Source organism: Akebia trifoliata, chromosome 8 (genome assembly GCF_017979445.1).
Source record: "Akebia trifoliata isolate Shusen 1 chromosome 8, ASM1797944v1, whole genome shotgun sequence".
Lineage (NCBI taxonomy): Eukaryota > Viridiplantae > Streptophyta > Magnoliopsida > Ranunculales > Lardizabalaceae > Akebia > Akebia trifoliata.
The window spans coordinates 20003727-20029441 of NC_141382.1; the positions used below are offsets into that span (position 1 = coordinate 20003727).

At 36.3% G+C, this 25715-nt stretch overlaps 1 protein-coding gene across 1 annotated transcript; it reads right to left on the reverse strand.

Annotated features, from left to right (window-relative positions):
• Nucleotides 1-579: 579 nt before the first annotated feature.
• Nucleotides 580-10372, reverse strand: LOC147396352 (Protein kinase superfamily protein). Its single transcript, XM_086450004.1, has 2 exons — nt 10234-10372; nt 580-3251 (listed from the first exon to the last, which is right to left on the reverse strand). Exons 1-2 carry the CDS (start codon nt 10238-10240, stop codon nt 1135-1137), a joined length of 2124 nt encoding a protein of 707 aa, XP_086306130.1. The 5' UTR covers nt 10241-10372; the 3' UTR covers nt 580-1134.
• Nucleotides 10373-25715: the final 15343 nt, after the last annotated feature.

Consider the following 25715-nt stretch of genomic DNA (forward strand, 5'->3'; position numbering starts at 1 on the left):
ATTGAATAAGTTTTAAGGGCTTGAAGACAGATTTTTGGAAAGAAAAATATAGGGTTTTCTTCAATGAATTGAAGTTAATATTAATAGGTTCAAGAATTTGAAGATAATGGATTTTTAATGGGGGTGAATAGGTTTAAGAGCTTGAAGATAATGGATTTTTGGAAGAAAAATCTTCTAACCCTTATGCATTTTTAGCTTGATTAGGCCACCGACTTTCCAAGCAGATTCGATGAGATGAGTTGGAACACAAGGAATTTTCTGTCAGTCCCCTTGAATCCATAAAATAAAATACTGTTAGCAACATCACAATGCCATTTCATTCTTCAAAAACATTTTCTTGTCTGATTTGTCTTCTCTTTGTGATTCTGCACTATTAACCTAAACAAAACATCTATAACCTAAATCTTTTAAGGAAATTTTGATTGCATAAAAATTCTTTTTCCATGGAATTCAAAATCGAGAAAAAATGGCTAGGGTGTAAGAACCAATTGTTGGTGTTTTATTGGACCAATAAAAAAAATAGAGAGAGAGAGAGATCATAAACAGATCTAGTTGGAAACCCAGAAATACATAAAAACAAAAAAAAACAACTCTTAACACTTCACATTAAATGACAGGGTCCTGGATGCAGTGTGAACAACTCGTAGCACTGGTCCATGAACCTCAAAACAAACAAGTTCAAGACAATCGGAAGAACTCATATCTTTACAAGGGGAAAAAAACAAAAAAAAGCAATAAATACACTATAACATGAAGTGGGCTCAGCACATTCTCTGAAAGGATCCTCTGAAAGATGGTTTATATGAGCCCCATTACACATGAGAAATAATCTCCAGATCATAGAATGATGTTGTCTTGCTTGCAAAACCGAGGAGTACTGGCAGATGTTTACCTCAAGAATAATCAATGATCCACAAATTTGTCTTGGTCCTCAGGGTAGGGTGTTAATGATAGGTTGTTCAAACCATTCATTCTCCCTAGATATCTTATTTGGTTCAACCATCAAAGACCTCTCGAAAATCCAAACAAATCAAGGGCAGTGACAATGAATGTTCCAGATGCTCTAGAGGGCTAAGGTCTGCCATTGTATTGTATTGTGGCTATTTTTTAGAAGAAAAAAAACATAAAAAAATTCTAACCTGATGTATCGATTCCCTTTCCATGATCATCTTCTTCATGAATATTTCTCCTCAACCTTCTTAGCCATATCTCATAGTCCATAGGATATGGTGTACCACAAAGACTATCCACATAATCAGCAAAGGCTTTCAGTACAGCTGAGATGTCGCCAAGCTTCTGCTGAATCAATCTTCTTGACCACGACACCTCTCTCCATTGCAGTGCCCCCTCAATCGAATCCAAGTTTGGAAAAACCCCACCAGATGAAAAATAAAGCAAGTAGACCAGACTCTCTGCATCTGAAGCTGAGCATAACTTCCCTTCCTGAAGAGCAGAAGTTGAAGAGAAATGAAGATTCATTGCTGGCCGATCTCTCTCTTCTAAAATGGCATGCCCCCACCCAATTAGCACATAATATGGATTCCTCACACCATAACTCACACGGATCACATTCTCTGGACGTATGTCTCCATGCCGGATTCCAGCATTGGCTGCTGCAGTTGACAGAGCTGATAAGCAGTCGTGACAACACCTGAGAACCTCATCCACTCCAAATCGACCATTTCTTACAAGATCGGTCACTAATTCACCAACTGGGCTAGTAACGAGTATTGGGGTCCCACACCATGGGTGATCACAATTCACACCAGAACTTGGTCTCCGACACTGACCAGGGTGAATTATCCTTCCGGATGCAACCAACTGAGGAAGATACTTGCATGAAAGGCCTCTCTGTTTCATCAGAGTCAATACCTTAGTTTGTCTCTGAACTTGATACCATAAGTTCATATCCTCCAATGCAGGTTCCAGCTGAGAAGGATGAGAACCGACATACAAAAATAGAGCCGACATTCCTGGTTCTTCGACAGAAGTTGCACTGTAAAATGGGAGTTGTTCACCATCACTCAAAACTTCTTTAATCTGAAAACCTTTCTGCCACTCTGAATCCTCTAACCACAAAACAGACCCTGGTTCCAGCTTTAGTGTCTCTTTGGATTCTTCATCCTCCTGGAATACTTCGACAATTTCAGGGGAAACACTGCGCTGCTGGAACCGGAATAAACCGTTTCCATTCACTCTGGTATCACCCAATAATTGTCTTTCGGTTCTGCAGGTTTGGAGACGAAAACCATGGTCAGCAGCTAAATCTTCAACTGAAAGCTTTGGCATTCCAGCAAATTGAGCAATACAATGAAACGTTGCCAAGAGCATCTGTAGAGCACCGATATCTCTCCAGTTGGCATTCCCAAGCTTGTTCCAGATTCTATCAATTGAAGAAACTGCAATCTGTGAATGTTTTGTAATCCATTCAGCAGCACAATCATAAACACTGCTCACATCAAAGTCCAATTTATTCACATCCCCTTCAACTTTAACAACTCCACCATACTGAGAATCAACAAGAAGCACAAACACAGTGTTGGAACTGTGAAGAGCAGCATTAGATCTGCTGCTGCTTAGGCTTCTTGACACAAGTGTACGAAGAGCAAAGAAGAGAGCTTCCCCCATAACAGAAAGAGAAGGCTGTTGTTGGTCACTTTCCATTGCAAGGCTCCTGACATCAGGCCTCAGTAGTGCTAGTTCAAGAAGATGTTCCCATTTCCCATGTGAATGTCGTGTGTTCTTCAGCATTATAGCCGTGGCACAAAGACCTCCAATCTTGCCACTTGAAATTGCCTTCTCAGCAGGATAGAATTTTAAACTTGAACTGTGTAGACATGCAACAGAGAAAGGTAAGGCCCCACCCTGACTACTACTCCAAAATGTCTCCCACAAACCCTTGGCACTTGCATGTAAGAAATCTTCAATGGCAAGATAAGCAGTTTCTTCAACAGCATCTGATGTTGAAGCATAAACAGCATTGGGCATTCGAATCAGCTGTTGAAATGAAACCCCTTCCAATGCATAGTCAAAATTTTGAATTTCTGACAACTCAAATGGAACATCAAAAACAGGTTTTTTACTAGCTGATTTTTCTGCTATTGCAGAAAACCACCCCTCAAGCTTTGCTGTTAGAATTTCACTGTCCACAAATTTCCGGAGAAAGTCTTTACGACTTCGAGCCTTACCACTTGATGATACACTGGACTGCTTTGTTCCAGACTCCACTGATCCTCGGTCTGGGGATCCCCCTGCCAATTGGAAAGCGTTTATGTATATAAGTTGTTAAGTTTTACAAAACCCCTCCTACAAAGAGGTACATCGAAAGACTTAAATATATATATATATATATATATATATATTTTGTAAGGTGAAAGACTTACAAATACAGTGCAAACATGACCAAATAGAGAGAATTCAGAGTTTTTGTGGGCAAGCAATCCATCGAAGGGCAGTTCAAGAGTTTGTGAATGCATGAAGAAGTCCATAGAACAAAACATAGTGCAATTGATGAAACAGGAGATTTTCTAGATCAACAACGAAGGAAACAGAAAGGCAGAGCAGAACCATGGAACATAAATTTTTTTATAAATTATTCCACATAATTATCCTACAATAGAGTTTAATATCGATAAGCAAATTTCCAGAATAATCGGAATATATATATATATGGGTCCCGTTCACCACCCTACGCTTTACTAAACATGTTTTGTCCTACATGGGTTAGAAGTTTTGGAATAGGCTGATTTTTGGTGAGGATAATCTCTATGGTGAGGAGATCATCCTCACCAAAAATCAGCCCATTCCAAAACTTCTAACCCCATAAAAAATGGTTTACAAAAAATGGACGGTCCACGATTTTTCAACTTGTAAACATGGGGCTAGAAATTTCGGAATGGGCTGATTTTTGGTGAGGAGGATCTTCTAATCGTAGAGATCATCCTCACCAAAAATCAGCCCATTCCAAAACTTCTAACCCATGTAGGACAAAACACGTTTGGTAAAGCGTAAGGTAAAGTGTCAGGTGTTGAACATTTCCCTATATATATATATATATATATATATAGAGAGAGAGAGAGAGAGAGAGAGAGAGAGAGGAGTGGTCACATGGACCGAAGGTCCACAGAGATCCTGGACCGAGTTATCGTGGATGCGTCACATATGAAATTCATCTTAGAAAAAAAACAAAGTAAGCTCCCTTGAAAAATAACGATATTTTGTCGACACCCTTCCTCTGTTAAAAGAGAATTTCAATTCTTCTTGTCTTTCACATTCTCCAAAACCCTAAACAGCATCAATGTAATAGTTGCTACAACCTACAAGAATGATTACAGTCATAATGACATAGTTGAAGCCATCATATCTCCAAATCCTTTCATTTCCTCCCAGATGCTTTTTCTTATTCTTCTATAGCCCAAGCTCCTTCCTTCCCACGCATTGTCTAACTCAGGAGACCTTCCTTATCATGTTCTCACTTCGTCCCAGTCATTGCTTCAAGACTCAAGAGTGATCCAGTTTAATTTGGTACTTACTTCTATGTGACAAACAAGAAGTTTGTGTCAAAACTGCACTTTGATTTGAACTCTAGGGGTATCCTCAGATAAAATAGTGAAATACAATAAAAGGGAGATTTGGCTTATCAGATTAACTCTAGTGTGGGAAACCCAACAGAGTAAGGGGAAAAAAAACCTCCGAAACAGATAACTAAGTTTCTGAAACTAGCAACAAATACATCTGGGCTTCGCATCCTAAAATCCCTAGTGGTTAAAAAAACCATATTTTCAGCTTATTTTATGATTTGAAACATAACCCTACTTTTTCAGATTTTATGAGGATTATGAAAACCTGATTTTCAGTACACTACATATCATCAATTACAAAAAAAAAAAAAAAGAGGAAGAAATTGTAGGAGGGGTGAAATTTTTGTTTCCGAACCAGTACACCTGATATCAAATGAGGGGGATACATCCGAACCTTCTTTTTATGAAGAAGTGTTTGTCAACTGAGAGAGACAAGAACAAAAATCAATTTTTCAAAGAGGGGAGAAGGGTCTCAGCGAAAACACGTTTTTTGTAGGGGGTTCTCTTGCGTTATTTTTATAAGGGAATAGTTAGACACGTGTCACGTGGAAATCTATTTTTACAAGGAAAAAAAAAACCAATCCCAGATTACACTTCAATGCTACACCTTCCTTAGATTTTCAAGACTCGTAACATGATGCATTTCTCTATAGAATTTGAAGGAGTCTGTATTTTCTCTTCCATTATGAACCATGAGTCGATTGATATAACTAAGGTATACCCAACACAATTAGTTTCAGTCATCGGAACAAATCATCAATCCAATTTTGTTTTGAATTACAAGTCCAGTGAGGTAAAGCACTTTTGACTTGCAACAAATTTGAATCTGCCATTCATCCAAAATATCATATAGAGACGCTGATGTGGCTTCATTGACAATCACAATTTTCAATTACTCTTTTTGCAACAATATTCTTTTCACTATCTCTATCAATGACTACATTGTGAAGTTTACCTCTACATTTTTACTATAATCAAAAAATATTCCAGAATTGTAGTAATACATTTTCTTTGTTGCATAACTAACTCCTTGACCAGGTAAAAGAGAATGAAGGGGTGGGAAAGGAGGGAACTGCTTCTTATGCTTGTCTTGCTATGCCATTTATTCCTCCATTTATTAATCCATCCTTCTGGCTTCTCATCATGTTCTAAATCTTTCACCCATGTTCATTGATAGACTTAAATTTCTCCAAAAGCAATATCAAATATGTCACACCTTTGGTGCAGATTTTGTTTAACTGGAGAACAAGACTGACAAGATACCCTAAAGAACCATCCCAGGATTCACCTCTTGGAACTCACATCATGTAGCAACTATTGTTGTGGTAACTTCTTTCTCAAATAATCTTGGTGAATTGGTGATTGGGCATGACTGTTGTTTAACTTGGCTTGAGATAGTGTATATTTACATTTTTCTTTTTTAACCATACCACGTTAGCTCAACGGTCAGGTCAACTAGGACAAATCAGTTTGGATTGGTGAACTATGGAGGGTCGGGTTGGACTGGTTGGATGAGAAAGATAATTTGGTTGCTGGTTTAAGGGCATTTACATGTTGAATTAAAGAAAGTTAAGGTGCTTTGGTATAGGTTTGGAGCCATTTTGATATAAGCTTGACCTTGTTTTGATACAAGTTGTAGGACTAGTTTGGACTGTGCTATCTTTGGATGGTGTCTTGGATTTATGAAGGTAGGCTTTGGGCAGACTTACTCAAGCCCAAGAAAAATAAAGACCTGTGCCAGAAAAATTTAGATTTAAATTCCAAGACTGGATGGTTGTCCAAAACCTCGAATTGAACTCAATGATTAGAGTTTTTACAAAACCGTTAATGTAATGTCACTCCTCAATGTAAGAACATAGTCACCAAATTTGGCAAGTTATTAAAAAAAATCGTGATTAAATCATAATTTGTTTCAAACATGGCTGAGCCAAACAACAAATTTCATGGACCAACAATCACCCACATACTCACCTAGTGGTGAATGTTAAAAAAAAAATCCTAGAACCTTAGTTTGCAATCAGATTACAAGGGTTCAACAAATCATGCGATGTAGAGAAAAGAACAAAGAATAAGGAGAGAAAGAAGAGATGGCTTAGTTAGATCAAATCAAGGTATTAGAGGAGATGGCTCTGATACCATGCTATGGTATAAATAGAAGAAAAGAATAAAGAGAGAGAGAGAGAGAGAGATTGGGCAAAAAATTAGAGAGGCACAAAAAAGTACCAAAACCCTTTCTACATCTAATTATATCAAATAAGTGGGGCTGGTCAATGACCATAATACCCTCACATTAATCGCATCGCAACAAGTACAAAAAGGAAGGGAGGACCAAATCTTGAGGTTCTAGCACTTCATCTCTCGAATTCTTATTTTACTTTTTAAGACTCTTCTTAAATTTTCAAGCACACTAATTGATTTTGGGTACAATACATTCACCACTCCATACACATCATTTATTTTATTTTATTTTATCAATTTTCCCTCCACCTTTAGTAGTAACCCTAGGTCTTAGATCCAACTCCCGATACTTTGTTCAACTCTGGTGCTCAACCAATTTTATTACTTGATACTACACTTCATAGCCCTAGTTTCACATTCGCTTTGTTGCATATGGGACTTCAATGTCTAGGGTTTGATTTTGTTGCATTCTTGTTTTAGCATTGAAAGGGGTACATTCTTGTATTCCCCATCTACATTTAAGTGTGCTCATTGAAATTGGTAACACAGCTTGCTCTTTCTATCTTGGATGCGTAATGCTTCAAGAAACCTTATGGGTGATTCCTAGGATACTATTGGTGTGATACCAATAGGTGTATCTATTCAACCATAGGTGTGATTCCTAAGAAAATATTGGTGTGATATCAATAGATCTATGACTTTTTCCTATTCTCTACCATTATTCTTTACAAACCCTAGATTCTTCACCTATTCCTTCTTCAACATAACCGAAACACGAGAAACCTTTTCCTATTTCCTTTTTTACTTGTTTAAGCCAATACCTATTTATGATTTCTTTCATAATTATAACATTTTTTTAAGCTCTTTCATATTTATTCAACCCTAACCCTAAACTTTGGAAAACCCTTGTTTCTTCTAAAGGACCTACGTCAACACAACATACTAGGAAAAATTATATAACCCTAAGCTTAGCCTAATTTTTTCCCGAAATTTTCTCTAGCCAACTTAATTTTCAAATCCTAACTTGGTGAGTATGACTAGAAAACTATCCACAAGGAGGCTGGATGGACATGTCAAACAGAGAGAATTTGAGTGAAAGGTGATAATGGTTTCATGGAAAAGGTTAGGGTGATGCTGGGTTGGTGAGAATTGGAAGTTCAACAATGGCAAGGAACTTTGTTTCTAACACCATATTCGATGGGAACAATAATAGAACTTCATTCCATAATCAAGATATTTGTGATGGAATCACTCCATCATGTTGAGTAATCACTCTTCTAAAGTTTGGATTTCACACCCAAAATATAAAATCTAATCAATTCAATAAAAATGTAAGGAGCTCACTCCCTTACAATATATTTATGAATTATCTCCTCTGAATTTTAATTGCAAAATTTAAACTTCCTAGGTCAATTTTACCCTTTCTTTAAAAAAAACATAAACATCTCGATTGAAATAAGCAACTAGCAAGCAAATCCTACCTAAATAAAATCAATTCAACTTTGTCTATGGGATCCATCTCCTTGATCAGTGTTGCATCAACCACCCACCACTTCATTTTATATGGACACAATAATAATTCTTTTATTTAAGATTGTGTACCTAATAAATAAGCCAACTAAGACGAGAACAAGAAACTGAAGTGCCAACTTAGCTAAGTTGCTAAGATGTGTAGTGTGTTGTTCCTATGTCTTAGGTTCAAACCCCCTTGAACCCACCTTCACCTTGCTAACCACAAACTCTTTATCTATAAAAAAAAATGGAGAACAAGAAACTGCTCAACCTTTCGTGCATGCCACACCTTCACCTTGTAAGAGTCTACCATGGAATAATAGAACTGCATTTCAGACAGCCTAGGCATAGTGTTTGTGCATGATACTAAACAGAAACATAAACATATGGCTATACCAAACCAGAAAAAAAAAACGAATCTAATGCCTCAAACACCTTATGAATAAAGAGTTTACTAAGGTATAGGCAAAATCTGTTGAAGATTTGTTTGCTTCACGTGTATTGATTAGGGTTCATAAAAATCACCCCAGGTTTGTACGTATGTAGCATATTATTAGAAGGGGAAAAAGATAGCCAAATCAATAATAGCTTCAAAAAAAAAAAAAAAAGGTGACAAAACAACCAAGAGATCATGCTTTGGAATGACTTGAAAAAATTCCAATCATAGGAAACCTTAAATGGACAAATAACATGTAATTAAAGATATCATCCAAAGTTGGACAGACCACATCCTAACTCTTAGAAGATAATTCTATGTAGTCTTATCCCATTTCCTGTTTGTTTGGGTCTTGGAACGAGATAAACTTCCAAACTTTTGATGGAAAGGAGCTCCCGGTCAACAGGGTCATCACCAATATTTTATGTTTTTCTTTCTTTTGGTGTCAGCTTGTCAAAGATTTTAACGGATTTTTCTTTGACAACTTCACCTTTATACAGGAGCTTGTGTGTTAGGACGACATGTAGCAGGTAATATTCATTTTTTTTTTCTGTCTTCTTGACCTTTTCCTTATATGTTCTCCCTATTGGCTTTAAAGAAAATTTATACTTACAAAAAAATAAAAATAAAACTATTTGGAATGTCATTGACAAAGAAAACTGCTAAAAAAGGAGAAGCTTAATTGCATAGATAGGTTCACAGTTTACACAAGAAATTTTTATTTATTTATTTATTTTTAATTAATGGGGGCGGTCAAGGTGACCTAAAACCCCAAAGGAGAAACAAAGCGAACAAGGTTCAAGAAAAGTCAACCAAAGTGTAGAGAGAAAGATGTTCCAATCTTTTAATAAGAAAATGAAGTTCACCTCAACCCATTATAACCACCAAAATCAATAGAGGTGTTGTCAGAATGTATGTACATACAAGCACACATACATACATACATAATATTAAAAACACATCTATCACTCAAAGAGCCCTACAGGTAATATGAGACCTGGATTCACCTCTTCATCAAATATTTCATAGCCTTCAAAATAAAAAAGAAGGGATTTCTCAAATTATGAAGGTTGTTAAACTTTAAGACACTCTTTAGATCGGCAGTTTTGTGGGAAAAAAAAAAAAGAATACTTTTTAGAGACAAATGCGAACCAAACAACCCCTAATTGTTATAATTCTATCAAAATTAGCAAAATTTACTTATTAGAATTATCACTTCTGTTGATAAATTATCGGGTTTTCCTCAGATTAACTGGATTTCTATAAAATTAAGTGCTTATCTAGTTCAAAATTATGCCCCAAAAATAAAGTTCCCATTTTTGCGCCAAACAAACAAAAATCAAAACTCAGCTCTAACACAAAGATTGATACCCTAATTCGGGTTACCCAAAGCCAATGAATCCGAAAAAAAATCACAGTTTTGTGAATTCTGAGCAACACTAGTTCTTACTAGAATCCGAAATACAACCAAATATTAAAGAATTTCTACTGAAAAAAATAATTACAAGTTTGATCGAGTGACATTACCGTCCATTAGGGTTAGGGCTTTGGAGCAACTCTTCAGATCGAAAACATTCGATTTTTTTTTCACAGCTTTCAGAGAGAAAAATCGCTTTCGTTTTCTTTCGCTCTCAATTTATTTATAAATATTTTAAATAAAATAATTCTCTCTCACTAATGTGTTTATTTCCGCAAGTTCTCGTCTTTTTAGTTTATCGCGATATAAAAGAAAAGATATGGTGTATGCACATGTACGTTAGGTTAGATAGGGCTTAAAATGGGCCGGATTTTATCCGAAATCCGAGTGACCCGAATCCGATTTTTAGCGGATTTGATTTCTTTAAGTATATCCGAATTAAAATATGGGTCGGATATGGGTTGATGTCCCTTGACTTGAGTCGGATACGTACCCATCCCTACATCCAAATGATATATTATTTTGTATGTTGTATGTTATATTTTTATATTTTTATAATTTATTATTCATCAACAAATGAGTATTAGATGTAGTGGTCAAAGCTTCTTTTCAAAAAGGAAGAGGTCTTTATAATTCAAATCACATTTTTTTAATAAATTACTTTGTAATGGTTTGAAATTATCCGACCCAACCGACCTGAACCAATTAATTCAATCGGATTCGGATCCGAATATGGGTTTAATTAAAGTAAAAAAAAAAAATCGGACATGGTTTGAGCTAGTATGATCCGAGTCGGATCTGGATCCGGATTTGGACCTAAATTAAAAATCAGGATATGAATATGGGTAGACACATATCTGGCCCGAACCTGACTCGTTTTAAGTCCTAATGTTAGACTCACCCAATCACTTTTTTTAGTGATGGTTGTGTCATCCTTAGGACTGCACTGTTATTTGGTATTTGATCCTCCACAAATTTTGAGGGTGTGCTTGATTGCATTGCAAATCCCATGACAAATCATTTGCCGTGGAAAATTCATATTTCCAAGTGTTTGATAACAAAATAAATTGAAAAATGTGGAGAAAAAGTTTTTTCTCGTGCATCCCCCCTCCGGAAAATGATTTGTCACGACTCTCACTATTTGTAGTTTACACGTTAATGGTTGCTAACTTGTTGGTTGTTATAATAAGAGTCTGACTAGACTTATTAAGTTGTAAGGATTCACCCTTACTAAGGGTCCTTGGCCTCACCTTGTAACATCAAAAAATAAGATATGATGCTTCAAGGTTGTAGAGTGTAAGTTCCATATTTTGTCAATCCCGAGACACATGTTGAGTGTCGGATCGATTTACCATTGAAGACATATGAAGACTCCGTTAAAGCTGCTCAATCGTACATACCTCGACAAAAAGCTTCCATGTGTGTGCACAAAGCCTAAGAGGTAATGAGACTACCTAATACCATTTTTCAACACTTAGATGATTGATTGGTCGACCCGTTGTAACTAGGAAAACTCTTTCCTCGACCCGTTCGCTCATCGGACCTTTTGGGAATCGAATATGGACATAGAGGGGACATTAAAGATTTGACCACCCTAAAATCATTTTCTGTCCTTGGTGTTTTATAGGTGTTATTATATAGGTAAAATCTAGCACACCTTCGAACCGTTTCGACATCGGACTTCCCGAAAGCTCGTTTTGACCAAAAATGATAAAAAGGATATTTTGGTTATTTTACCCATTTTTATCATGACCCACCCCTTGGTGGCAGTTTGGGGATATTCTAAATAGTAATATCTATCAGCTCCCCGAACAGCATACAAAACGGAGCTACCGTTTGAAAGTTATGGTCAAAACACTCTGTAGGGGCATTTTGGTAATTTACTGATGTGCCTCACTTGTGGCTGACGGTGCCACCGACAGCAAGCGCTCAAACGGTCATATTTATGACCGTTGAGCCACGAATTTGTTCTCTTCTCATATATAACAACTCCAACTCATTCATTTGGGTGGGTTGAAGCTTGAGAGAAGTAAACCCTCCATTTCTACATACTTTTAACCCTCTCTCTAGCCATGGAAGGGCTCAAACTTCATTGAAAATCCTTTTGACCCTTAGCCCTTCCTTTGGATCAATCCTAGAGAAGATTGCCTCTCCTCTCTCCACATTTTGAAAGTCTTCTCTACTTTCATGAGAGTCTAACTTAGGTGAACCCTTCAACATTCCTAGACTTCTCATTTGATCCCTCTCCGCCCATCAAACGTCACCTTGCACACACATTGGTACATTCATGGAGCAAGGAGCAAAAATGAGATGATGGTAGGAGTAATTATAAGTAGCCGACGAACTCGAAAGCTTGATTGGAAGATCCAACCATCGAGACGTACTTGTAAGCTCAAGGACTCCAAGAACTCAAGATCTCCATTGACAAATCTTATGAAGTTGAGTGAGTCTTTGACTTTGTTTTTAATTTTAAAAATATATGTATGTGGTTACTTGGTTCAGCCCTCAAAAACCAAGCTCTTGATTAGAATCGAGGATTCTTGACAATAGTAGAGGTTTGTGAGTTTCCGAGGAACAAAACTCACAATTTCGAGAGAATGCGTTCTCTTGATCTTAAGGTTTTAGAATTTAGCCTATGTATAAAAATTCTATGTAAAAGGTTTGAGGTGAACAATAAACCCCTTTGATAGTGAACACCAAGTTCTTAGGTAGGAACATTGGGAGTGGATGTAGGCAAGTTGCCGAACCACTATAAAACGCTTGTCTCGTGTTTGTGAAAATGCTTCTATTAGTTTATACTTAGATGAATGTATGCTATGAATGAATACTATGCTAAGTATGTCATACGATGAATGTTTATATTCTAAGAAAATTTCAATTGCATTACAAACTAGAGACTTGCTATAAGAATGGATGTAAGCACATTGTCGATCCATTAGATGACGTATGTTTTGTGCATGTGTTTATAATTCCGCAATTTACACTTGAATGTTTTGAATGTCATGCGATATCATAAAATGCCAAATAGGTAAATCGTATATGAATGTGTCATTGAATGACATAATTAAATGAATGATTAAATTTCAAGTGTATTTTCATTAAATGCATCTTAGAGACATAAGTGCCAAATCGAGGCTAGGTGAATAACTTAGAACACATAGTCAAATTATCAATCTAAGTTAAAATTGGATAAATCGAAAGAAATTTTAATTATCCTATTCACCCCCCCTCTAGGACTAGATATGGTACGAAGCACGTATTTTCATAGAGAACAATATTCTACGAATTTTGAAAAAAAAGGTTATTTTTCACTGTTAAATTTTCATTCTAAATTTTGAAGTTAAGTTGAAGGTCATTAGTTATCCATTTTCAAAACCTTGTGTAGACACCCCAATTTGAACGTGCCCCTACTTGAAAGGACCTAAAAATACAGATTTTTCAACAAAGGTTGCCAATAGGCCTCAAAGTCCCAAATAACTGAAATACAACATTTTGATCGATTGGGATAACCCTAAGACCCCCCCTAAAGGTTTAATGGGCCCACCAAAAAGAATAGGGATACCCACCACTTTCCCACCTTCACCACTCTACTCTCGAAACAAAAAATACCAGATTTCAATAAAAATTGCCAACGGGCCTAAAAAACCTAATTTGCCAACACGTGGCATTTTGATCAATCCAATGGTTCCAAAATTCCCTAAAAAAAATAAAAACTGTAAAATGAGACTTGGGATACCCACTACCCTCCATCGCTCCACCTTCGAATCCGAAAAAGCCCTAAGCCCGTCTAAGGCCCACAAACCCTCAACACTCACAAAATTAATTTCTCACCTTAATCTCCTAACCTAAATTCAATCCCATATCACCTTACAAACCTACCCACCCTAAAAAACTCAATCCAAAATAACCTACAACCTTTCTAAAACCCAAGCCCAATACACTAAAGCCCACAAATCATTACCCATATCCAATCCACCTCCAATTCATAACCCACATCAACCAATTACCCTTTTTTTCATAAAAAATGACACATGTTATCCTCCCTGCTCACCTCCCTCATCCAACTACCTACCCCTATCACCTTTTTCTAACCATCCATCTACTCATATCACCTCTCTCCAAAAATCACCTCAACCCATATCTTTTTTTAACCTACCCACCTCACCATCTCTAACACTATCAATCACCCTCATCACAACCCATATCCCCTACATCCTAACCCATCACCTTTATCTAATCACTTCAATAACTCACATCACAACCCATACTTCCCTTCATCATTTCTTACAAAAACCATTATCACAAAACTAACCCATACCTTTCTCTTCAATCAAATACCTACCCTCACCAATCAACCTATCAAAACACCTCACTTTCTCATCTCTTTTTGATACATGTCATCATTTCCTTAACCCTCTCAAAATCCAACCAATCAATCCCTTACACAATCCATTCTCCTAATCTAAACACCTCACCTCCTCAACCAACTCAACACTCAATCAAACACCTAACACCTTATACCCTCATTCTCTCCATCTCACATCACTCATCTCATCTCACCAAGCACTCTACCCAAATGGATTGGATAAGATCCAAACCATTTGGATCAAAATACAATCCATTTACCTTCATTACATAACTACCCTTATTCCAACCACAATTTCATATCCCTCATTTTTAAAAACTATGCCATTCTCTACTCTTCCAATAATTCACCCCATTATACCCCTAAAATATCCTCCTAATACTTATAAATACCCCCCATCCCTTTCCAAAAATAATTGGTCCCCTACCAAGTCTCACTCAAAAATACTACATTTAACTTAACTCTCTCATCATCTCTTCTTTATTCCCTCAATTACACAAAAAAAATGACATTCTCCTAAATTATTAAGGACTCAAGAAGACATAGTAGAGGGAGGAAAGAAGAAAAAAAAAAGACTGAAGTTTCAAGGTGGGTCAAAGGAATACACCTCCCCCTTCTCTCTCTCTCTACCCTCTCTACATCCCTTTTCTACCATCCCCTCATTTTTTTAATTTTATTTTAGAAAGACTTAGGATGTAATGCTCCCCTCCCTTATCTCTGGTAGATCAGTATTTGATTTGGTTGAAAGTATAGGGGTTGTAATCACTTTTAAAACAAAATCGATTTTAGATCCTTAAATTGTTTTGAGGCAATCGGTATGTGATTTCTTCTCAACTCATGAGAATGAACCCTCAACCTTAGCCCATATTTTTCCAAATCACATGTAGTCCTCAAGGTAAAAGTTTATAAGGATCATCTCCATCAAAGGGATGATCCTATAATCAAGCCAAAAATAAATCCCTACTTAGGGTACAAGTTATTGACACATGGCACTTTACTTTATTTTACATTTTTAATCAAAATAACCAAGTTGAATTGAAGTTACCACCACTTGGTGGGAAGAAAATGGTGCCTAACACCTTTCCTTTTCTCCAATCGAGCCGCTTACCTCAATCTCAAAGTTAGATCGGTATCTTATCCATCGAGTCACTAAACACCAAAAATGACACTATTTCGAAAAATGTACATTCCGGGTGACCATTCACACCCACTTATAATATGAATGGTGGCGACTTCAAACCTTAGTAGAAGTGGCCCTCATAATCGAGAATTACATATTTACAACTAGTGACTCCATTAAGGATAAGTTAGGCTCACCCCTCGTGACAACTTGATCATTTTGAAGAAAAAACAGATTTCTGTTTGCTAACATTATTTGTTTGTTGTTTGTTTCTTATGTTTTATTTTTTATTTTTTTTCACATGTCCAAATTGTAATATTTATTTACTTTTGTTGCTTTTATTACATGTTTGTAAAGGGGTTGATGAAAATGAAAAGAAATGAAAAAATCTTGTTGCACGTGCACTTACGAGCATAGCCCTATTGCACAAACCACTCCACCCTAGCCCTATTGCACAAACTACCCCACCCTCAATATATCTAGCTCCGATGCTTAGTAGTTCTACGGCTTGAGATCATTATTTCAAGTATCGGGGATGAACACATCAAATCCGATCACCAACCAATGACGTGTGTACTTTGGTGTGCATCGAGGTTTGAAGATCGGGTAACCGTAAAGCCACCTATTAACCTCATGCATGTGCTTGATTAGATAAGCTAGGAAACGTGTTCTCAAGTTCACATTGACCCCCAAACAAAGTTGTATCTACTCAAAATTGTTGTCGGGACTCGAAGCCCAAGTTGTAAGCCCAATGAGGCACACTTAAATCATAAGTTGTTATTTTCAATTTATTTCCATCTTCCCTTAGGTAAAAGGGAGGGATATGCGTTGCATCATTAAAAAAATAGTGAAAAATGATAGAAAAAGTAAGAGATATTCAAAATAGTGACTAAGTACCCAATTTCTGTGATTTGCAGAAATTGGATTTCTTTCTGGTCTATGTCCATAAAACAGATAAACATAAATGTGTCTCATCCATTCAGAAAACACGAATGAAACAATGGACATCTCAACCGTGTTCAAAACAGATGAAACAGTGAGTGCCTCATCCGTTCTGGAAACACGAGTGAAACAATGAACGTTTTAACTGTGTTCAAAACATGGATGAAACAATGGATACTTCAACCGTGTTAAAAGTACGGATATGACAATGGCTGTTTCACCTGTGTTTCCAAAACAGACCAATAAGAATCTGAGAACAAATTGGGACTCCCATTTGTGGTTTACACATCAATGCCACTTTTCAAAATAAAAAAAAGTATCCCCAAAATTTGGAAAATTAGATAAAATAGGTGTTATAAACAAGGATTTAAAAAAAAAACAAGAAAAAAAAATGTGTGTGAAATTTCTCAAAATCAAACTAACCTTGTCCGTTTTAATTCAAAAATGTGTGTGAAATATCCGTTTTAATTCAACTCCACGAGCCGTATCCACCCAAACCGGGTCAATGACCTGTATCCATTCAAATCGGGTCCACAACTCAACCCATCCAATCTGGGCCCATGACCCGTATCCACCCAAACTGGGTCCATGACCCATATCTATTCAAACTGGATCCATGACCCATATCCATCTAAGTTGAGTCCACGACCCGTATGCATTTAAATCGGGTCCACGACCCGTACCCATTTCAAATGGGTCCATGACTCATCCATTTCAGATTGGGTTCACGACCCATATCCATTTCGAAATGGGTCCATGACCTATATCCCATTTCAAACCGAGTCCATGATCCATCTGTGATCCAACGAGATTGACAACTGATCAATCAATGCAAATGAACTCAATCTTTATCCAATAAAATGTATTTAAAAAAAAAATTAAAAGCACTAATTGCAGTCCTTGATCAAAGTCAATACCTAGAAACGATCTAGCCTTGTTGATACGAGGGGGATAGACTACGTCTATTCAAGGAAATGAGGTGATTTAAGAGTGCCATTGCGAAAACATTATGCGCCGCTTCTTCCTTGGGGATCTGACTAGCTGACCTTGGTTTCAAGGAATTGAATTGGAGGTGTAGACACCTAAATTTGACCGGGCCCTTGATGCAAAATGCCCAAAAAGATAGTAAAAAACGGATTGGGCCCTCAAAATCCATACCTCCAAAAGCCCTCTATTTCTTTCAATAAATGGCCTAAGGCTTCCCACGTGGCCTATGGACCCCAATTCCTCACCACCCTTCTACACTCTTCAACTCAATCCAACATAAGTCCAAACCCATTCTTATTCAACCCCTCACCTAAGACCACTCAACTCAACAACCAAACCCATTCTTATTATACCTATTACCCAAGCCCATTCAACTCAAATCCATTCATATTCAACCCACAACCTAAGCCCAATCCAACACTATACCTACCAACACTCTACCCAAGCCCAACTCATTACCCAAGCCAAATTCTCAACCCAACCCAACATCACAACCAATCATCAAGGTGGGACACAATTGTCACCACCCCAATTTACCTTCCTCATCCCCAACCTATCCCATCACCTTTTCTCTAAACATCATATACCCATACCCCTAACCTATACCTCCTCCTAATCTACTCTCATCATTCCTTACAAAACCCACATCTACAATCTAAACCCACACCCCTCCTCTCAAATCAAACACTCATACTCTCCCATCAATTCATCTCAACCCTTTATTTACACTCATTTTAACACATGGCATCATTTCCCATACCCTCCCAAAATATCATCAACCACCCTCTTACACCTTTCATTTTCTCAAATTCAAACACCACTCCCCAAACACTCAACCCATCCATCACTCTCTTACACCCCATCTTCACCATTTATTATCCTTCACCTAACACTCAACCCAAATGGGTTGAAAGATCCAACCCATTTGGGTTGTAAAACAACCCATTTAACTTTCTTACACAAATACCCTCCAAACCCTTCTAATTACCCCTACCTTTCTCTTAAACCTCATACCATTTTACCATTCCTCCTCATTTCACTCAACTTTACCCTTAAAAACAACTTCCAAACTCTATAAAACCCCCCTTATCCTGAACTCTCACTACCTAATGAAAATTGGAAAAAGTATCCTTTAAAATTATAATCCTCTCCACTCTCAACTCTCAACCCTCAACCCTCAATACTCAACTCTCAACTTACCTCAACTCTCAATCCTCAACTTTCTCTCAACTCTCAACTCTTTCAAGTAAATCAAAGAAATTCAAAGGGACTCATCAAGGAAAAATCAAAGGAAGTCAAGGAAGAAACAAGGTGGGTTTGAACAAAAGAACACCCCTTCCAACCCCCCTCTTCTACTCATCCATTTCTCTACACTTTTGCACATACCACAATGATTTGAATCATCAAAAGGACCCATTTTCAATAAGGGTGCCCTCAATAGTTCGAACCAACATTAAAGTCCCTCATACTCTTTATTTTATTTTACTTTCAAGAAGTGATCGAATTTGAGGTTACCACCAACGGTGGATGGAGTAGGGTGCCTAACACCTTCCTTACTCAATAAAATGGACCCCCTTATCTTGAATCAAAAGTTAGACCAAATATATCTTATCCGTACGAGAGTCATCAAATGACAAAATAATATAGTTTTCAAAAATATGACATCGGATGACCATTCACACCCATTTTCAAATATGAATGGTGGAAACTCTAAAACCCCTCAAAGTGGATGATATATTCAAAATTGAATAAATCATGTGTTCACAGCTTGGCAACTCCACTGGGGAAGGAATGCTCTACCATAGCGTTAACTTGGTCATTTTGAAAAAAAACTACAAAATATTCTTATTTACAAGCTAACATTATTTGTTGTATTTGTTGTTTAGGTGGGTTTCTCTTTCTTTATGTACTCCTTTGAGTTAAAAAAAATTGGTTTTTTTCTTTAGTTATCCGATTATATGTTTCTTTTAAGCATGCATATCATCAAAAAAATAAAAAAAATGAAAAAAATATTTTTTTTAGCCCAAGCCAAAAACAAGAGGCAATGTACCTCAAAATGAGTATAAAAAAAAAACGTTTTTCTTTTTTTTGTCGAATGGATAGTCGAGCTTAAATTGATTATAACTTTCTCGTCTGATCTCTGATTAACTATTATAACATATCGATTTGGGGTAGAACAAAATTTTCTTTCAAATGTGGCAAAGTCAGTAACATTTTGACAAGTCAGAATTAATTTTTGAGTTCGTTTATTATCGTTTCCATTAACATTTTCGTTCGACTTCGCATAGGGATACAAAATGAGTAGAAAAAAAAAGTATAAAAAATTTGACCCAAGCCAAAAACTAGAGGCAATATGCCTCAAAATGAGAACAAAAAGAAATTAAAAAAAAATATTTAGAAAAAAAATTAAAATTTTTTTGCTCATTTTGTTCCTTACGTTAGTCTTGGCAACTTTTCTCTTGGACTTTATTTTTGATTTTGAGTTTTAAAGCTTCAAAAGATCAAACAGATCATTTTTTTTGTTAAACTCAGGGCGTACCGCTCACCACTTTTTGATTGATCAAAATGAAAATTCAAAGTGATCATCGATTGGACCACGAAAAAATAAAAATAAAAAGAGAAGTCCTTTTAATATTAGTTCATTCGTTAAAAAAATGAAAAAAAATGGATTGGTCGATGCTTAAGTATAAATATGCTATCCTTGTGGACTAATTATCTAAAAAGCCATGGTCTCTATAGGTATACTTTAATGTGCCTACATGATCTTAATGTGGATGTGATGGATTTGGTAGTCTTTGATCTATGTGACATCTATGTATGAATGATTTGATTTGGCCCACGGACCCACTTATCTGGAAAATGCCCTGGGCACACCATATCCTATTTTCACACACCACTAGCACGTTTACTTTACTGCATTGCACTTTTGCATGTCCCTAATAGCCAATGTGGCACTAGTGCGTGGCCCGGTCTCCTCGGAGATGCGATGTCATTCATGAAAATCACAACTCCAATTACGTACCGTAAGGTATATAAAATTGGGGCACCAGTACCATTTGATCGGGTGATTCTAAAAGATATATCGATGCACCCATGTTGGAGTGACCTAAGCCTTTGTCCTATTGTAAGCTGCACGTTCACATGTCCCGATTGCCAACGTAATACTAGTATGTGGTCGGTCCCATCGCGGGATGCGAAAATCTTTTATGAAAGCTACAATCCTAGATTCGTACCTATACGGTATATCAAAGTAATCTAATTGCACTTCTTGGTCAAAATCAATGCCTAAGCGAGATCCTGCCTCGTTGTACTACGGTACTAGGGGGATAGACGACGTCTATTTTAGACGAGAGGTGACTTAATAGTGCCCTTAGTAAGCATCGTGCGCCACCTCTCAACTAGAGATTAAACTGGCTGTTTTAAATTTAGAGATTGTAAGTTGGAGTCTTAGATTATCACCTATACGGTATATCAAACTGAATCACCACATACCATCTGATTGAGTATACTTGAGAGGTATATAGGTGCATTTGGGCAAGGGTGGCCAGATAAATTGCATTGCATGTAGTAAACCTAGAGGCTAGAAACCTTCCCATAAGTCACTACTTGAACTTACAGTGGGTGTTCTCGGGTTGTTTTTTGGAAATAGACATTACAAATTGTTGAGATCAGGGAGTAACGATTTTGTCTTTAAGATAATCAAATCATTTGTTTTACTTGATTCAAAACTATTATATCAATGGGTGCACCAACCCAATAAAGAATCCATTTTAAATTTGGTTGTGATGCACAATGAACCAGTTCATCTCGATTTAACAATCACGATGAACCAGACCATTTAAGTCAAAATGGCGTTCAATTTTTTTTTTCTCTAATTCAGGTCCCAACCCATTTCAAAATAAGAAAAATATTTTCCAAAAGAAAAGAAAAGGAAAAATGATTTACAAAAGATTTATTGTTTGTAAAAAAAAATGACTTACAAAGATATGTTTTACATGGACCTTGGAAATGTACTGAAATATTCTTTTGTATCAACTAAGGGGCATATGCACTTGTATCTTACTTATGAAGACTATTGTAGCATCATGGGGATATCTACTTCAGGTCCTCTAGTAAGGTCTTCATTGAAGACAGGATATTCTGGTGACCTCGTCACAAGCCTAAACATTTCAAAAGAAGAAGCCAAGGCCTTAGTCCATAACGGGAGATTGGATTTAATACCCTTATTGAGTCTATACCACTCCTGCAGTCATCCCATCAATGTAAAACCAGAAGCTTGACGAGCCACTAGAGACTATTGGTTGTGTTTATGAATCTTAGCCCAATACATACTGACCTCCAAAAGTGATGGTCAAATTGTCCCTGAGTCCTTCATAGACATAACTTCCCAACTCTGCAGAAAAGCCAACTATGTACCTCTCATTCTAGTTGAAACTTTCTCAGGTCTAAATGCCATACAAAATGGTAAGGGATGAGATTTCAAAGGAAGCCTTCACCTACTTTATATGTAGCTTTGCGATCATTTTAAAATTGTGGACATTCCTTTAACCCTCGAGTATAGGCCAGAGCATTTTTCCAAAAGAAACATGTTAGTACGTCACAACTTCGTTAAGACTTGGAGCAAATGGTTGGATTCTTGCCTTGCCCGTCATATTAGTTTGAGATGCCCTTGGTGGATGATTGACTACCCTGTTTTAGGCACCAAAGGATCCTATAATGTCCGTTTGATTGGACTGGAGGAGACATCTTTTTGCCAACCTGCCTTGATCCTAGAACAGTATGGAGTGCCTATAGAGTTTTCATTGCCTCAATACAAAAAGTTTTTTCCTCCCAAATCATTGACTGAAAAGTTAGTTCATCTCGTCGAGAAGGCTTGGAACAAACGCACCTTAGGATATGCAGATAGACCAACAGAGTTCAAAGAGCTAGTCGTTGAAACCAAGAGAAACAAGCCTAATTGTCCTAGCAATCCTGATGACGATCAAAACAAACCCAAGCGTCCATATAAAAAAATCTAAGTCAGAGTTATTGAAAGTTGTTATTCAATGAAAATCTTATCTGTCAAACAATTTTTAATAGTTCAATAAAATCTCCTTTAGTTTCTTTGTAAATAATCATTGCATAAATGAATTATTTAATGGGTTGGTGTACAATAAAATCTCAGGATTCACTAAAGTGTTATCAAGGTGGTAAAACTGAAATTGATAATCCACTTTGAAATGGGTCCACAACCCATATCTAATTTTGAATCAAATCCATGATCCATCATGGATCTAGCAAGGATGACAATCAATCAAACAACTAAAAAAAATTCAATCTTTAAAAAAAAAATGTTTTTTCAACTCAACTTGTTTCAGCTAATCTACTCTTACAAAATGTCATACCGACTCCGTGTCGATGCCAGCTTCGTGCTGATGTAATATTCTTTTTCAAAATATTTTATCGACTCTGTGTCGATGCCAGTCCCGTGCTGATAAAATTTATTTTTTAAATTATTTTTACCGATTCCATGTTGATGCCAACTTCGTGCTAATGTAATCGTTTTTAATTTTACCGACTCCGTGTTGATGCCAGCTCCGTGCTAATGTAATCATTTTTAATTTTACCAACTCCGTGTTGATGCCAGCTCTGTGCTGATATAATCATTTTTAATTTTACCGACTCCGTGTCGATGCCAGCTCCGTGCTAATGAAATCGTTTTAATTTTTATCGAATTCGTGTCGATGCCAGCTCTGTGTTGATGTAATCATTTTTAATTTTACCAACTCCGTGTCGATGTCAGCTCCGTGTTAATGAAATCTTTTTTAATTTTTACCGACTCCGTGCTGATGAAATCTTTTTTAATTTTACCAACTATGTGTCGATGCCAGCTCCAGCTGATGTAATTTTTTTTTCAAAATGTTTTACCAACCCCATGTTGATGCCAACTTCGCGTTAATGTTAGCTTCATGTTGAAGAACTTTTTTATTTAAAACTCGTTTACTTTAAAATAAATAACTTTACCCGACCTAATAAAACGTCATGCATTTTCTTTTTGTAAACAAGATAGTAACGCTTGGTCTTCTGTACCCAAAGGTGGCCAAACGAAAAAATTATAAGCAGCCAGAGGAACCTCCGTATTTCCTAAGATCTTCAACTGTTACCATAAGTACTTTCGGAGCAGCACAGCCCACAACGGCCTAAACGTCAGAGGTTGACGTAAGAATAGCAACACTATTGGAAATGATTGAGAGGCAAGAAAAAATGATTAGAGAAGGAAACGTGGAGATCAAAGACGTGAGAGAGAGAGATGAGTTGCTGATTTTTTTTTAATGGCTGTCAACCATGAAAACGTTTTTTCTTTTTTTCTTTTTTTTTTCTCTAAAAGAACGTGGGACAACAAGGACAGATTTGGAGGGAGGGAGATGAAGTGAAGATGAGGGAGATCAAGTGAAGATGATGGAGGCTACAATAGATTTTTAAATGGAGAAGAAGAGTTGCAGGTTTTTTTTCTTCAATGGCAGCTAAGCAAAAAAAAAAAATCTCTCTAATTCATTGCTTCCCTTCTCTTTTATAATAGTGTTCCTCATCAAAATGCGAGAGAGGGAGAGAGGGAGAGAGTGGGGAGAAGGAGTGGGGAAGAAAGTAGTTGTTGTGTGGGTGAAGAGAGAAGTTGGAGAAGAAGAAGTGGAACACGTGGGGAAAAAGAAGAAACGTGGTTTCTTCTTCTTTTTTAATTTTTTAATTTTTTTAATTTTATTTTTTAAAAGAATGAGAGAGGAGGAACCTACGCTACTCGTACTACGGTAACTCTCCGCCAATGAGTCGTGATTGGTCGATTTAATTTTCCTTCTAATTGATTGATTTCGAATTTTTTTTTATTTTAGTCGATATTTTGATTTGAAATTTAATTTGATGTTTTAAATTACATTTGAATTTGTATTTGATTTTAAATTTTGAATTTCGATTAGAATTTAATTAGAATTTTGATATTAAATTTGGTTGTTGGTTGATTTGATTTTGATTTTTGATTGATTGATCGTTCGATTTTATTTTTACATTTTAATTGGTTGGGTGATTCGATTTTAATTTGAGTTTTAATTGTTTAATTTGAACTTAATTTTTAATTTAAATTTTGATCGAGTTGATTAATTTGCGTTTTAATTTGAAATTTAAATTGATTTTAATTTTTAATTGGTCGGTTGATTGGATTTCGATTTAAATGTAATCGAATGGATTTTAATTTGTTAATTACATTTTTGGTTGGTCGATTTGGTTGATTGATTTAAAATTTTAATTCAATTTTGCATTTTAATTAGTTGAGTGATTTTTAACTTGATTTTCAATTTGATTTTGATTTTGATTTTGTATTTTAATCGGTTTCTTGAAAATGTAATTTTTATTTTGTATTGAAATTTAATTTGATTTTACGATTTTAAATTAATTTTAAATTTTGAATTTTAGTTTAATTTTTAATTTGAATTTTATTTTGGTTTAATTTTTTTATTTGAATTTTATTTTCCTAGGGATCAAGGTTTCTATGTTAGAGTTAGATGTTAAGGGGTGTTTTGGTCATTTTTACGATTTTTGACGATTTTTCTTGAATTTCATCGTTTTCATTGATTTAGGTCCCGTTAGACTCGAAATCACGTTTTGAGTGCAATGGAGGTACTTTCGAGACTTTTCGAACATCCAAAATTTATGAGGGGTATTTTTGTTATTTTGATGATTTTTTACAAATTTTTACAAATTTCTCTGTTTTCATCGATTTGGGTCCCGTTAGACTTGAAATCACGTTCTGAGTGCAATGGGGGTACTTTTGAGATTTTTTGGACATCAAAAATTTATGAAGGGTATTTTCGTCATTTTTACAGATTTTTAGGGATTTCAGCGTGAGATTTCTTTAAGTCCCTTGTGTGTTTATTTCTAAGTCTTAAATCCATATTTTCCTAGCGTAGTGAGATCTCTAAGTTATCGAACTGTGTAGCGAACCTATGCGTATGTGCTTGCTAAGTCGGGTGTAAGATGTAGCGATCCTAAGCGTGCGTAAATTTCTAGGTCGAGTCGTGAAGAGTAGGGGGGATGAAAAGAAACTAGAAACAGAAGGAATCAAGCAGTACTCACAAGCCTTCGAGTTCTTTTATATTCATCATTCGGAATCCACCAAAATCGGGTGACAGATTGTCGAATTCGGTAGA